The sequence below is a fragment of the Cricetulus griseus genome, chromosome 8 (genome assembly GCF_003668045.3).
Source record: "Cricetulus griseus strain 17A/GY chromosome 8, alternate assembly CriGri-PICRH-1.0, whole genome shotgun sequence".
NCBI classification, from domain to species: domain Eukaryota; kingdom Metazoa; phylum Chordata; class Mammalia; order Rodentia; family Cricetidae; genus Cricetulus; species Cricetulus griseus.
In genome coordinates this window covers 63060879-63076441 of record NC_048601.1, presented here as the reverse complement: position 1 = coordinate 63076441, position 15563 = coordinate 63060879, and the positions used below count along the sequence as shown (strand labels likewise).

The window sequence follows — 15563 nt, the reverse complement described above, 5'->3', positions numbered from 1 at the left end:
GAGAGCTCAGTGCTGACATTGTTTGACTCATTCTTTCTATCTTGTATTTAGATTAAAATGTCCATATTGCCCAATGGAACAAAGTCCAGGAGATGCCAAACAGATATTTTTCTGAAGAAATGAGTTTGTTTGCAATTTGTAAGTGAAACTGAATTATGGGTACATTCGAGACAAGAGCGATCCATTGACTGCAGCTATCCAAGGACTGCCGGGTTAATAAGCTGTGCACCAGAAGCTGCTGACACGCGAGTGTGCACAAGGGGAGTGCTCCAGATGGGTGTTACATAGGGCTTTTTTCACTCTTGGTCTTCGTTTCTGATCAAGTAAATACACCAGCAGTTGTCATTCAGTGCAGGTTTTTGTACTTACTATATGGCGATTTTTTTACTTAAAAGCAGAAACAGAAGTTGACCTTCCTGGCATATGTTTGATATTCCTCCTGCTTTTACTTCTGTCATTTTCTCGATAATTGTAAGCTTGAGCGTGTTTGTGGAAGAACTTTCTTTCTTGTTATGTATACATAATTAAATGAAAATTCTTCATAGTAGTTTGACAGATTGAATTGTGGTTATACAACGAATTTGCTTTTTTGTTTGGTTTTGTTTTTCTTTTTGGCTTAAGAAAGCTGTGATAAATTCCAAATTTATGTTGCTTTTTGATGTTTTACTCTGCTCCAGCTCTTGCTTCAAAGTCAGCCCGCCTGCATTTGAGTTGTCCATAGCCCCAGCAGGCTTCCTGTTTAAAATCCCATCATGAATTTAGCAGGCTGATGTGAGAATGAAAGAAATATTACTGGTTCTTTGCTTTTATTACCAAGAGGTGCTTTTTAAAAAGTGTATTTAATAAATGGAATTCTGAAGTTAGGGTGTTACTAAGTTGATGTGTGCTCTCTCGGTCTGAGCACCCTGCCCTTTGAAATCTGCCTTCAAGACTTGGCTGGGTATCACATTAGTTTGTCATCATAGACACACGGTGTTGTGCATGTGTATATAAATACGCACACCAGCATCAAACATTGTGTATGTGGAAGGGAAGAAGCATGTTCCAGTTCTAAATGCAGTTGCCAGACTCATCACTTCAGGTCCTTAAGGATAGACGCTAGTAACTTTGTGTACTGTGGACCACGTTTACTGCTGTTTTGTGTTGAGTTAGTATATTGTTCATGCCTCTCTTCTGCAGTGTGTCTTATTGAGTTGACTGTGAACCTGTACATTAATCAGATGGCTACAGATAATGATCTTTTCTTTTGTGAGGTATCTTCATTTAATGCACTGCCCAGAAAGAGCCGTGTGTAGGAGTTATTCTCTGAATGAGGAACTGCATGGAAAGGACTTCTGTGGACATAATTCTGACTTAAACCCATGAAATACTTCACATCGAGAAGAGTGCTGTGTGGAAATCACCAAATAGTTCACAACTTTATTTCATCTGACATAGATCTGAATATCAACATAGGAATATCCTCACGAGAAAATGAAAAACGTAAACACAGAAGCAGAGAGAAATGTGACTCTTCCGGTTTTAAACTACAGATGGACTTGGTTTAAGGGGATGGGGATAACAGCTTTGGTGCTAAGTTCATTAGAAATTGACAGTGTTCACAGTGGTATACTAGCCTGCATGGTCATTTCTGAAATGTTTACCTGGGAGAGCTGGCATTTGCCTGTGAAGGGAAAGAATAATACTGCAGGAAAGCCCTGTGCCATGATCAGGTGGTCAGTTTCACGTTGATGGCTACCATTTGCCATGTAGGTTAGCCGGGATCATGATTGGCCCAGCTCAGAGTGCATGCTTTGTTCAAACTCAGCCTGGCTCACGATGACTTGTGCTTCAGTGTTGGGATGCTCTGTGAGGTCCCCCGTGCCCCATGAAGCAGTGAAAGAGAGCAGAGATAGATGCCTCTGAACTGTAGGAGAAAGGCATAGTGCCAGGCAGTATCCTGTTGGAGTAAACTTGTTTACTATAGATAATCTTTCCTTTGAATTAAATTCTAGAGTGTCAGGCTTTTTTTTTTTTTTTTTAAACAACTTTGATATTCCTAAACCAAATTTAGTTTTTAGGGTTTTTTTTCCGCATAACTTATTCTTACCTTCCAACTTCAAACATCTACATGACATTTAGACTTAGCATAAAAATTTGTGTGATACAGACATGTTCTTGAGGCTGGTGGCAAATTTTTTTGGAAACAAGACACTTCACACAGTGGGCTCAGGCCATCTTAAGGACAAAGGCTCTGCCTGGTCCTCCTGGTGCTGGGAGTCACATTGGCAGTTTCTTGTGAAGCTCATGAAACTTTAAAAAGAATGAGTTTTAACAAGTATTTGGCCTTACAGCTTCCTCTGTAAAGTAAGGTCTTATAGTCCCACTGGACAGGGAGGGCAAGAGCCAAAACCAGAAACTTGATCTGACAATTTATCGTGGAAATTAGGTCTTAAGGTTTTCTTTAACTGTGTGGACTTTAATCTGTGAGAGACTGACTGCAGCAGAGGTGGATTTGAAGAAGCCAGATCTTGACCAAAGATGCTGAAGTACAACATTAGGACCTTTGTACTCTAGAACCTTCTTCACATGGTAGCATGCAGGAGGATGCCATCTGTTTCTTTCAGCCTCTTGTTAGAGAAGGTAATGCTGGAGGCAAGGGTTGCCAGTCACATGGATAACAGGCATTGGAAACAGCCACAGAATGGCTTCTTTGAGAGCCATTTGCTTTCCCGGTAGTGGACAAAGGCTGCCATGGGACTCTGCTAAACCAATATAACCTTATTAGCAAACCTTTAGATTCTGGTGTAGCCAGAGCCTCTCCACAGTGGCTAAGGTTGTCGTTAATCTTTTTCTCCTTTGTGTGATCATCGCAGATGCCATTTCTGTTTTATTGATGATTATATGATTAGACTTTTAATACATAAATGAACGGGTATTGGTGCCTCTTTTATTTTTAAAAAAAAAATTGAAGAAAAGAGCCACCTCATATTCATAGAGTATGTATTTTGTGAGTATGTGAGCTTTTAATTGAAAATAAGAAAGTTAGGAAGTAAATTTTTCGTTGTACTTTTTCCATAGCAGCTAATGTGTAGGGAGACATTAAACCCACACCAAATCATGTGGGGATGAGGATCGCCCCCCCCCCCCAATCATCCTCTCCAGGTAGCCAGTCCCATAGGCTGTGCAGTTCAGACTCCCATGTTTCCACCTTGGTGGTGTCAGCCTTTGGGACAGTGCATATCAAAAGCCAAGAACTCTTGGTTTGTCTGCACAATTCAAGCTGCTGGTAGACTACACAAGCCCTCTGGTTTCCCAGCTCAACCTCTCATAAAGTAGACTGTCAGCCATGCTGTCAGTCTGTTTTAGTCAGCTGACTCAGGTTATCTTCAGGGAAAGTGTGGAGACATGGATTGTTCAGATCATCTCTAGGATATGTATGGTGAAGACAAACCAAATACTTTTCACCATTGAACTGTCTGTACATTATTTTGGTAAAAATAGAATACTGTGGTCCTGGGGAACACACAGAGGGAACATGTAGCAAGGACCACATACAAAGCTCGATGTTTCATAACCCTGCAGCTGACGGGTTGTATGTGGTACTGTAGTGTTCACCATAAGCAGGTACAAGCTTCATGAACTTTTCATACTGAACTATAATTGAGTAGATACCAAAAAACAGAGTGGCAAATGTATTTTAGTAGCAGATGAGGCAGTTAGTTTTAGGGTGAATTTTCCACTGTTGATTTTACTTCAAGATGTAGCAAGAGAAATTTTTTTAAGGTGTTTTTAAGCTGTAGCAGGCATATGCTTCATTTACTTCCAAAGAGGCAAAAAGCAACTAGACTCGCTTGTACTCGTGCTTCGTTCCATGGTGTGGGGGGATACCTACACTGTTCTTAGTAGCAGTCTGAAGCTACTCACAGCCAGGCAGGTGAGGGGTTCTGTAGGATTTAGTGCCTGAACATTTCTTCTGGGAAGGGGCTGGAGTGAATGTACTGGGGTGGCAGGAAGGAAACAGGAGTGTGAGTGGGTGTGCATGTGTGGAAATTCACCATCACCCCCGCAGCTAGCAGGCAACCGCTGTCGGCCCCGTCACTCATGACTGCAGCGTGCATGTATTTCTTCACCATGTTTTCTAACTACACTAAGAATTCATCAGCTCATCTCTTGCTCAGATGGCTCAGGATTCTATTCTTTGGCTTACCCCATGCTCCTGGGTTCTATAGTGTTTATATAATTATGAATAGTGTTGCACTGTAATCTATCATATAGAGCTATATGTATGGAAATTTTTGATCAGTTTTTTTAAGAGATGTATCCTGTTTGCAAAGGCACAATAAAATTGCATCTTCTAGATTATAGGCAATAAAGGTAACAATAAACCTTACTTAAATCATACTGATACTCTCTGCTCATTTGATTTTTTGGGGGAAAAAAAGTCTAACATATCCAGTAGTTTCAGGGATTTCATTTAACTTAAAAATTCTGATATATTTAATTTATAAATTTCGGACTTATATAATAGAGTTTGGAAAACTATAAGAAATGCTTTGTTAATGTGTGTATTCCTATGTAAAACACATGGCTTCTCCCGTGTATATTTTTTAAGATTAAAGAATTGCACATTTAAAAAGTGTTTTGTGGAACTGGTCTGTGAACTTGGCCAGGTGACAAGGCCCGGTGGGGTGTGGAGGTGCTACTGGTGCGAGGAGAAAGCCCCTGTCAGCAAGTGTCTTTATGCATGGGGAGGACAGAAAGTGTCTTTGTCAACATCTCACCACCAGGAGTGTGGGAAGAAGAGGTGACTGGACACCTTCTAGAGCTTGAGATGAGGAGACACTGTTTCCAGGTTGCTGGGGTAAGGGGGTGTACCTCAGCACTGCTGGGCGAGAACAGAGGCTGAATTGTCTAGCCTCAATATGAAGCTAAGAACAAGAAGCGAAGTTCTCTTGTCATAGAGAACAAGAATTTATTTGTGTTCCTTTTTCTAGTTTTTAAAGAGGTTGAGATTGTTACCAAGGGAAAGTCTTGTCTCATGAAATGGCTTTAAAGAGCCCCTAGAGGCAACCTGAGTGTTGGACAGTCTCAGAGCAGAATTGTGCCATCATAATTTGGTTTCCCTTGGTGTCTGTCCTAGTTTTCTATTGCTGTTACAAACACCGTGACCGTGACCAGAAGCATCTTGCCTATTAGCCGGTCTATTGGAGGCAATTCCTCGATTGAGGTTTCCTCTTCACATTGACAAAGCTAACCAGTACAGTATCATTGAGGAAAAAGCCCTACATAAATTCTACCTTTTAGTCGACTTAAACATTGCTAATTGGGGGTGGTGGTACATGTCTAGGCAATATATTGGCAACTTCCAACTCTGTATGATACCTTTGCCACATTATGGTAACAGTTGCCAAGGCTACTTTAGGTGAAGGGCATGACAGCCAAAAACACTATTTGGACCTGCAGGTATCTGATGGTGACTGAACTTGATGAAAATGTTTGATATCTCTTCCTTTATGTTGCATCTATGTAACATGCATTCTAATAGGTCTTAGTAAAAATCTGGAGTCAGATACCTGGGTAAATACTGAAAGGTCAGAAAGGTAAAGGAGCCAGCCACAAGGGAGACCTTTTACCTCTACTGAATCCTCAGACCAAAGGGGTGATCCTCTCCTATGAATCCTCAGACTGAATGTTCTGAGCTCCTGTCTCTGCCTTATATTCCTCTCTGCCCAGCCATATCAGTCCTGCCTCTGCCTCCCTGAGTGCTGGGATTAAAGATGTGTGCCACTACTACCTAACTAGCTCTATGGCTAACTACTGTGACTAGCTCTGCACCCTGACCTTCAGGCAAACTTTGTTAGATCACAAACAAAATAGTCACACAACTATTTCCTTGTTGCTCTATTAACCTTTGAGTTGGGTCAGGTATGTAGACTTGTTGATCATTTGAGGAATGACCAGTGCTGTCACAAAACAGGGTTGACTCACTAGACTTGCCTAATGATTTCTCCCCTGCCAACTCCTATTGAAGGCTAGTGACACCTACCAATCACTATGACACAACCCAGGTCATCACAGCAGTGAAAAAAAAAAGTGACAGGGCCTGGAGAGATGGCTCAGTGATGAAGAGTATTAGTTGCTCTTTCAGAGAAATAACCACACAGTGGCTCCCAACCATCCATCCATTCATTACTCTAGTTCCAGGGGACCCCATGTCCTCTTCTGACTTCTTTTGGTGCCAGTCATGCATGTGGTGCACATGTGTACATGCAGGCAGAACACTCACTAAAAAGTGACAGTTGAATTCCTCAAAGATCATCCCCCTCCTTGCTGAAGAGACATGAATGTCTATCCCCCTGGTCAGGCCATCTCCCTGTATCTGTGACTCCCATAAGTCTCAGGAGTGGGGAAGCTAAATTATGAGCAAAGCTCCCTCCTTTTCATTCTGTGGCCATAGAACAAAGCCTTTCTGCCCAACACTCGCCTCTCAGGCTTTGGTTTCCTATGGTCTATGCTTTGCCACCTGAGTCTGTTAGCAGTGTCTGGGAAACAATGTAGGTCTCTCCTGGGCACATTTGGAACTCGACATCCAGGTGACATAGATGAGACTGGCATCCCACTGAAGCAGGCTTTGTCACAGGCTTGTTTTGTTGTTTTCGAGACAGCCTTGTATGTAGCCTTGAATGTTGTGGAACTAGCTTTGTAGATAAGGCTGGTCTTGAACTCACAGAGATCCACCTGCCTCTGCATCCCAAGCGCTGGGACTAAAGGCATGTGTTACTACTGCCCGGCTCACATGCATATTTTTAACTTGGTTAGAAAGTCAGGTAAAAAGTTCAGTTTCTGAAGACAAAACAAACAAAAAACCCACCATCTCCACAGTCACAACCACTTGTAACTCCAGCTCCGGTGGGGGTGGGGACATGTCAAAGGTACTCATACACATAGATGAAAATAAAAATTCTGGGGAGACCCAGTCAATATGGGATTGCTTGTGAAAAGTTCAGTAGTTCACTTCCTCAGTATCTATTGTCCTGCAAGCAACGGTTCTAGTCCATTAAAGAAGTCTATAAATACATGTTCCTTCTTTTGGGATAGGGCCTGTTACCAAGAAAAGAAGTCACTTGCCAGAGAATACACATTGGAATAATTGAGCTAGGAAGCAGGGTTCACCGCCTCTGTAACCCCTGCTAGTTTTACTTTTAGTATTTTCTGTGGAGATAGTCTGCTACGGTTTTGAAAATAGGTAAGTGTGGTGATATATGATTTATTAAAGCTTGCCTGAGGGTTCAAGTGTGTACCCTAAAGAGAGGCATGTCAAGGCTGGAGGTGTGGTTCAGTTGGTAAAATGCCTGTATGGCTGATATCTCCAGCACCACATTGTGGTGGTATATTATTTATGATTTATTAAAGCTTGCCTGAGGGTATAGAAAGCAAAGCTAGCCAGAAGCCATAGGCAAGGCAATGGTGGCACATACCTTTAATCCCAGGACTCAAGAGACAAACAGATGGATCTCTGCTAGTTCAAGGCTACACTGAGCTATATGAAATTGATCCAGTCCTAAAGAGAAATAGCTCACACAAAGGTGATCTCAGCACTTGGGATCACGTGCCTTTAATTTCAGGATTTGAGAGGTATAAAAGAGGCAGCACTCTGGGATTGCAGTCTGAGGCTTGGTGGAGTCAGGAGGGCAATCTGGTGGGAAGATTTCTTCCCCAACCACGTTTTCAGCCTGAGGTAGAGGTAAGAGCTAGTGGCTGCTTTGCTTTTCTGATCTTCAGCTTGAAGCTTGAAGCCCAATATCTGTCTCTGGGTTTTTATTTTTCATGTTACACCACATAAACAGGACATGGTGGCACATACCTGGAATTCCTGCACTTGGGAAGTGATGGCAGAAGGATCAGAAATTCGAGACCATCTTCAGCTCCCTAGGGATCTCAAGTCCAGCTGGCGCATGAGACCCTTTCTTGAACAATGAAAACAAACAAACCCCAAAGATGTGTGCACAGTAGTGTAAAAGTAGGGGGAAATTTGACACAATCTAATGTTAACTAGTAAATGGGGCACAACCAAATATGAAATGATATTATAAATGTTTATTTACTAAAGCCACTTACAAAAGGCGTGATACAATCCCATTTGAAAACCCAAAGTGTATATCTTTCTTGCATATATATATAATATATATATATATATATATATATATGCATAGGAAACAATAAGGTCATGGGTGACTCTTAGTTCCTTCAGGTTTTTTATTCCATAGCATCTGTTGCTTATGATACCGTGAGAGGAAATTCACACTGGGGCAGCATTCTTGACAATCAGCCTCTTCTCCCAAGCCTACCCTGCCTCACCTGTACAGCTGCCTTCCAGGGGTGCTAAGGAGTGCTCTCCAAGGATTCTGTGTGTATGAAGTATAAACATGTCTGTGACCACAAGCACATCCCAGTCTAGATGTTTAGAGATGGGAGAGGGCCTGTCTACAGCTGCTCTGATGCTCTGATGCTCAAATCATATTCGTCAAGCCTCACCCTCTGCAGTGCAAGGGCTGAGAGAAATCAGTTCCAAAAGAATCTCACAGAGGTGGTCTTCAGCACCAGAGGGAGCTGTTTCCCAGGACTGATGGTACCTCTTGGCTTGTAGGAGTCTGGACCGCCTGCAGTCTCCCAGTTCCTTCCAAGGAGCTCTGATGTCCAGGTGCATAAAGGCAGTTCTGTCTTTGCTGTTCGATGTCTGTGCTCACGGCCAGCACTGAGCAGATCAAGGATGACACTGCTCGCTCCCTTGTGGTTTGAGGCACAAGCACACCACTCTACAGCCTGCATGTTACACAGTGCAGCCCTGACTGGAGAGCTCAGGGTATGGAAGTGAGTCCTGAGTCAGCCAGCGAGGTTTCCTCCAGCTTGGCTTCTCTCCTGGCCCACAGATCCTGCCGTCCCCACCTCTGACGTCCCCATCTGCCCATCTTCAGCCTCTTCTATATGATGGGCACACAGGGAATTTAGATCATCAGGTGGATGCTGATCATGCACCAACCCCAAGAACTCAGCAAGCTCTGGTCTGCTCTCTACCCTATTCTGTGCATGCAACAACCGATCTGCCGCCCTTGTGGTGGTGTCCTATAGACATTATGTGGTCTTGTTTTGTGTTAAAGTAAATTCATAAAGAAAAGAAACTGCTCCCACCCAACCCTCCCCCACTAAAATAATACAGAGAACAATATATAGGAAGGTGAGAAATACTGGAAAAGGAGGGCTTGATCTCTTGCGTGAAGAGGTCTCTGAAGTCATGTAGTAGATGTGGCTTCCTGGTCATCTTTACACAAATTTCTCTGAAGGGCTGGGCTTGCCTCCTTGTCTGACCAGGGGCCTGAAAGAGAGGCAGGAGACTGAACATCATTGTAGCAAGAACCTCTTTAATGAGCCTGGGTGGGGATGGCACACACAAGGTCAACCTGGTCTACCCGCCAGTTTTTGATGACTCTGAGAACTTGTCCCTAGGGTGCCAGCAGGAATGGGTGAATGACCTCAGCTACCCTTTCCTTTAGTCCTCGTGGCACCCATATAGGGGTGTGCACTGCTCAGGGAAGGTTAGAGAACCTGTCTCAGGTCACACAACTATCTGCTGAAGCAGGATCTGAGCCCAGTTAGGCTTCCTCAAACCTTCTGGAGTCCCAGGAAGGCGAGATATTGAAGCTAATTGTTTTAAGTTACCAGGTGACCTGATTCTTATCCCCACAGCCCAAAATTAAGGATGCAGAGGGATTAGGGTGCCATCCTCAGTCAGGCAGAGTGTTGAAGCTCAAGGTCCTTGAACTTGATGTCACACTAAAAGTGGGTGCTATTTCAGGGCTAGCTGAGAGACCTGAGTGGCTCCTCAAAACCTCTCTACCTTTCGGCTGGAACTCAGCTGTGTGAATACCTAGGGGCTAATAAGCATAGCTCTGGTTTTTAGGGCAAGGGCAGGCTTTTCTGTTTTACATTTCAAAATGAGAGTATTCAGAAGAAGTAAAAATAAGTGACTGTCTTGCAGAAGCAACCAAGTACACCCGGGATCATGAAAATGAGGAAATCCCTTCACAGGCTTTTGTCTTTATGTCCTTGGCATACGGCCTATAACACAACCACACTGTTAACATTGCCTTGGGTTAAAGTGATGGCTAAGCTTCTGAACACAGATTCCAACAGGGAGATACAAAGTGTAAACCCAGATATGAAAGTTAAATACTTTCATCTAGTGGAAAAAATGTGTACAGTGGGTTGTACTTAGCACTCAGTCCCAGCTAGTGTGTGACCAGGGAAGCCAAAGTGAGTTTTAGGTGGAAGTTACAAGCCTGATATTTATTTTCAGTGTGACCTGAGACAAATCACCAAAAGTCCTAAGCCTCAGTTTCCTTCTCTGTAAAATGGAGGGCATAGTGAATACTTTAAAGATTGTTACAAAACCTGACTTGAAAAGAAAAACAAAACATACAGTTGTCCTTCCAATCTAAGGAGGACTTCAATATTATCCCTGCTTGGAGTGCCCACCTTGGATAGCCAAATCTTTGGAATTCCTTTTATGTAAAATGGTGTATAGCCTATACACATTCCCTTGCCACACAGATCATCTCTAGATGACCTGTAATACCTAAAACTGTAAAATATCTTTATCATTTAGGGAAAATGACCAAAAAAAGTGTTCATGATAGTCATGCCTTCTGATAATGTGGGACTCATGGCACACTGAAGGCTTGTTTTAAGAGGTCTGGTTTTGATAATCTGACTGTGATCCCATCTCTGCCCCTTTAGATGGGTTTCCTTATCTTGCAGCTGTGGTCTGAAAGTTGGGGGTGATGATATCTACAAGACGAGGCTGTGGCTGCTATGTAGATTCAGACAGATTCTAAGTGGAATCCCTTTGCCCCAGTGCCAAGCTGGGACAACACTTATTAGATGATTCCATCCTTGGAAGGCAAGGGTAGCTAGATGCCACCCTCTGGGGTGCAGGGGCTGTTGGATGCCACCCATGGGGTGAAGGAGCTATCTTAACATAAGGACAAAGCAGAGTGGAAACAGAGACCTCTCTTAGGTGCTGTAATGAGTTTTCTGATCACTTCAGAGTGACTGAACTGGAATTGGGTGGGGCAGATATTTGAGCTATCAGAGAGCAAACTGCCTTTGCTTCTGGTCCTTTTATCCCCTAGGCCCTGAAAGGACCTCAAGGCCCTGTGCTTTCATGAGAAAATTAGGAACTGGGGTCATTGTTTATTATGTTTCAGTAATAAAGCTTGGCTTTCTCTTTTAAAAAGGAGCAATTAAGAGGGAAAAGTAAAGAGGTGTCTTAATTCACCTCTAAAACACCCATATGGAATCATCTAGAACAAGAGAAGGACCACACATACTCCTGGAGCTATGTGGAGTTGGAGGGAATTTTGTTGTTGTTTTTGGTTTTTGGTGGTGGTAGAGGAGGTGAGCTAGACTGAACAGGATTGTCAGAAAGTCACACTGCTCTTCCACTAAGCCCTTTGTGGTCCTTTCTTTTCTCAGGAATGAATTCCAATACCTTACCAGCCTTCTGCATCTCCTTGTTCAGGGACTGGTTGGCTCCTGCACACCTGCCACTAGGACTTCACTGCCATGACCTCTCTCTGGGTAAGATTCCCAAACCACATGCCACTGGGCAGCCAGGACCACTGGGACCCTGGCTGCCCAGGGTGATCAGGCCAGAGTTCAGAGACTGACTCACCTGGGACATTTGCAAACACGACGTCGGTTTCCTAGACAAGGAAGAAGGGACTTGTAAATAACTCTTCAGAGTTGGCGTGAACACTACTTTGCTGATCCTGAAACTTCAGTTCAAAATAAAACATTTTAAACTTGGTTTGGTGGCCTATGTCTGCAGTCCCAGCACTTCCAGACTGAAGGAGGCTGAAGAATCAGATCAGAAGTTTGGGGTTATCCTAGGCTACATTACTAGTATTAGGCTAGCCTAGACAACGTGAAACCCTGTCTCCAGATGGAGAGGGGACGGGGGATGACACACAATGATGACATTATAAGTGTAGATGTGAGTCTGGGAATCTGCTGACCTGGCTGGCATAAGTCACCTGTACAGGACTCAGAAGAGTGACTGGTTTGTGGGGTAGGATCAAGGGCAAATCTCAAGGCAGCCATGGTTTTGACCCAGCTTTCTTGGGGCCAGGTTTCAGGGCCTCATCGGCCTCCTCCCTGGTGGGTTTACACTACCCTGGCTGTGCTAGCTGCAGGCTTAGCTGCTTCTGGCAGTCCTGGAATAGGGCTCTATGCTCCGAAAAGTTCCCAGAGGGTAGAAGGAGCAGCAGAGTGACCTGCCTGCCTCCTGCCTTCAGGAAAGCTGCACAGGTCCTACAGGGCAGCTGAGCTCTCCTGAACCTGAACTTCTCCTTCGAGAGCTATCTGGGGCAAGCACATGAGTGGGGCAGACTCCTCCCGCGGGGACTCCCCAGGACTTACTGTGGTAGCAGATGAGAGTGATGACCAGGGACAGCAGAAGGACCCCGCAGATTCCGGCTAAGGGTGCCCAGATGAAGATATTACAGTCGAAGTCCAATCCCCTCTTCTCTACTGACAAGATCCGAGTGGGTGGCATTGAGAAACCTTCTGGGCAGTCCCCACCCCACCCCACCCCACCCCAGCACTTCTCCCCGTCCAGATCCCCTCCAAGATCAGGGTTTTCCTTGGCAAGTAGCCTCCCAGGTCGTCTGCCTACCCTAATCACCGACCATGAGAGGACCTAACCTGAGACACCCGCCCCGGGTCGGCAAGCTTCTGGTCGCACAAACCGGGATGTCCCAGTAGTGGGCACTGGTGTGGGCAGTCGCGGCACTGGCGTGGTGGGCTTCTCTGCAGGAGCAACAGGATGCCTGCGGGTCAGGCTGGGGTGGTGGATGCCCTGGTGCCCCAACTTCCTCCCGCTTAGCTTTTACCCAAGAAGGCGCCTCCTCCTGGCTTTTTTAGAGAGGAAGAAGGGACCCCTGGACAAGTGCTGGGCCACTCTGCTGTTCTTGCTCGCACATGTGGAGCCAAGTGTGACTTTGGGCCTAGTGTGCCTGGACCAGATCCCGTAGAACAGCAGACGTGGCCCTAGAATCAATACCTGATTCTACCCCCAAGCCAACAAGGACAGGGCAATACACACATTCAAACTCCATCCCAGATCCCAGGCATTAAGAGTCACCTCCAATCCCACCTTAGCCTCAGTTTTCTGGTCTGTGAAATGGAGATGGTGTGAAAATAGCCCCCAAGGGGCCACAAGAGATTTAAGAGGAGGGTATCTGTGTGTGAAACATGTTCAGATGTGACACCTAACACCCAGGGGAAGGGACCTCTGTGCCCAGACCTGGCAGAAAGACTGGCACGAGAGGACTGAAGTGCACCACCGAGTTTCCTGTGACAGAGCAGAAATAGTAGCCTTCGGATTCCTTGCGGAAATTCTCCAGGGTGAGGGTGTACTTGTCGCCATTCTTCTTGCCAGAGAACTTAATTGAATGTAGGTCCTCGTTGCGTTTTTCCCGGGTCGAAGAGACATAGACGAGGAAGGTGGGTTTAATTCCGGAGCCCTCCTTCTGGAAGAGCCAAGAGCATCCTTGCGAAGTGGTCAACAGCACTTGGCATGAAAGCTCCACCTTCTCGCCAAGTTGGGTGATCACCTTCTTAGGCGACATTTGGAAATGTTCCAAACCTTGGAGCTCAGCAACAATGTCTGCGGGTGCCAGGTTAAGAGGCTGAGCCTGGGGTCCCCACACCCTCGAAGTACTCCAGCCCCTATCCTCCCCAGGATCATCAACTCACCCAGCAGCAGGGTCAGCGACAGAAAGTAGGTCACCCGTGAGGCCATGGTGTGCTTCCACCAGCAGCTTAGGTCAAGCTAGGGCGCTAGGGGAGGGGCCCAGGAACAGGGCGGGCGTGGTGGGTGAGGAAACTAGTCCTTTAGCTGGCTGCTCATTTCGCATCTGAGGATATGATGTCATCCGAAGCCCCCGCTGAAAAGATTGTTAGCCCCCTTTTCGCGGTTATCACCTCCCAGGGGGAAGGGAGCTCAGAGTCTGGAGCCTTGCAGAGCAGCTGGGGCCTGCTGAGAACTGAGGTTGGGGCAAGAGAAAATGCTTGGAAAGCGCCCTTTGGGGATTGTTCTATTGCAAGAATGGCAGAAAAGAGGAAGGAAAAAGATCAAATCTTAAAATAATAAAACGAGAGTGACAGGAAGGAAAGGGAGGAGTGCCCACTCTTTTTTCTTTTTCTTTTAGACAGGGTCTTGGGTAGCTAGCTCAAGCTGGCCTCAGACTTACTTCATGGCAAAGGATGGCCTTGAACTCTAAATCCTCCGCTCCCCCACTTCTGCTCTCAATAGTGTCTCTTATGCTGTGTCCCCCGTCCTCCCCCCCATCCTCCCCGGCTCAGTGAGGACCAGAGGTTGAGGTGAAAAGAGGAAGGATCAGACTCACAGCGATCACAACAAGGCAGACCTGACATAACCAGAAGGGTCTTGTGCCTTCCACCAAGAGGACTTCAAAGGGGGTGGTTCCCCTGGAGCCTGTGTTTTCAAACCCTTGCTACTCTCTACCTGGCAAATGCCAGGACCCTGCAGTCTGCAGTCTGACTTGGACCTCATTTCTCTACTGCTCTACTCAAAGACAAGCAAAGGAGCCAGCATGTGGGCATGCATGCTTGCGAGAGTGTTTGCATGCATGTCCTGGGTGAATCCTGGGTGAAGGTACTTACTCTTTTCTGTCCCCGGCACACATGGACCTCATTCTTTCTTGCCCACTGCTGTCCTGAATGCCGCAAGCCTCAGTGATGTGCTTTCCTCTCAGTTTCTCAGGGTTTCCACTTAGCGGTGTTTCCCCACTTAGAATCCCATACAGGATGAACCGTTAGTGCTACTGTTTGATTATAGCTTGAGGGGAGTCACCTGGGATCTTGCCAGCCCCTTGTCTAACACTTGAGTTCTGCCCAGTGGCAATCTGTTTGCTATAGCCTCCAGAGTATTGGTACTACAAGCTTGAGTCACCATGTCCAATTTACAAAAACAAATGTTGGATAGTGTGTGTCTTTGATGTCACACCGTAACATGTGTTTACTGAACTACACTCCTCTGAAGAAATTTGCTTTTCTGTTGTTTTTGTTTGAAGATGATATCTCAACTCTGTAGCCTAGGCTGGCCTGGAATTTACTATGTAGTGCAGATAGGCCCTGGGTTCACAGTATTCTGATTTCTTCAGTCTCCAGGGTGCTGGGATTACAGGCTTGAGCCACCAAGCTCAATAAGGCTGACATATGCAGACAAGTATGGAATGAGCTCTTAAAAGCAGCTTTGGTTTCAATGCTCCCTGCTCTTAGAACAGCCAAACGCTTACTCTAACATGAACATTTTATGTTTAGAGTTGCTTAAAGGGTAATTTTATGTATTTTATTATTACTGTGTCTGACGTGGGAGGTGCATAGGTGACACAGAATGAATGTGGAAATCAGAGGACAGGTTGATGGGGTCCTTTCTCTCCTTCCACTTTTACATAGGTCCTGGGGATCGAACTCAGATCACCTGGCTTTTATGGCAA

At 45.3% G+C, this 15563-nt stretch overlaps 2 protein-coding genes across 3 annotated transcripts in view; one reads left to right on the top strand and one right to left on the bottom strand.

Annotated features, from left to right (window-relative positions):
• Window positions 1-4387, top strand: part of Rmnd5a (required for meiotic nuclear division 5 homolog A) — a 54004-nt gene extending 49617 nt beyond the window's left edge. The window contains exons 9-10 of one of the 2 annotated variants that reach the window (XM_027429532.2): window positions 52-138; window positions 1254-4383. In XM_027429532.2, coding sequence (XP_027285333.1) covers window positions 52-115 — 64 coding nt within the window. In that variant the 3' untranslated portion in view covers window positions 116-138; window positions 1254-4383. Of the gene's footprint in view, window positions 1-51 lie in introns of both variants that reach the window. The other variant, XM_027429531.2, reaches the window with a different exon arrangement.
• A 4916-nt stretch (window positions 4388-9303) lies between these two features.
• On the bottom strand, window positions 9304-13843 carry Cd8a (CD8a molecule). The gene is made up of 6 exons (XM_035448967.1): window positions 13763-13843; window positions 13332-13694; window positions 12754-12844; window positions 12460-12570; window positions 11714-11744; window positions 9304-9355 (listed from the first exon to the last, which is right to left on the bottom strand). Exons 1-6 carry the CDS (start codon window positions 13841-13843, stop codon window positions 9304-9306), a joined length of 729 nt encoding a protein of 242 aa, XP_035304858.1.
• Between the last annotated feature and the right edge of the window lie 1720 nt (window positions 13844-15563).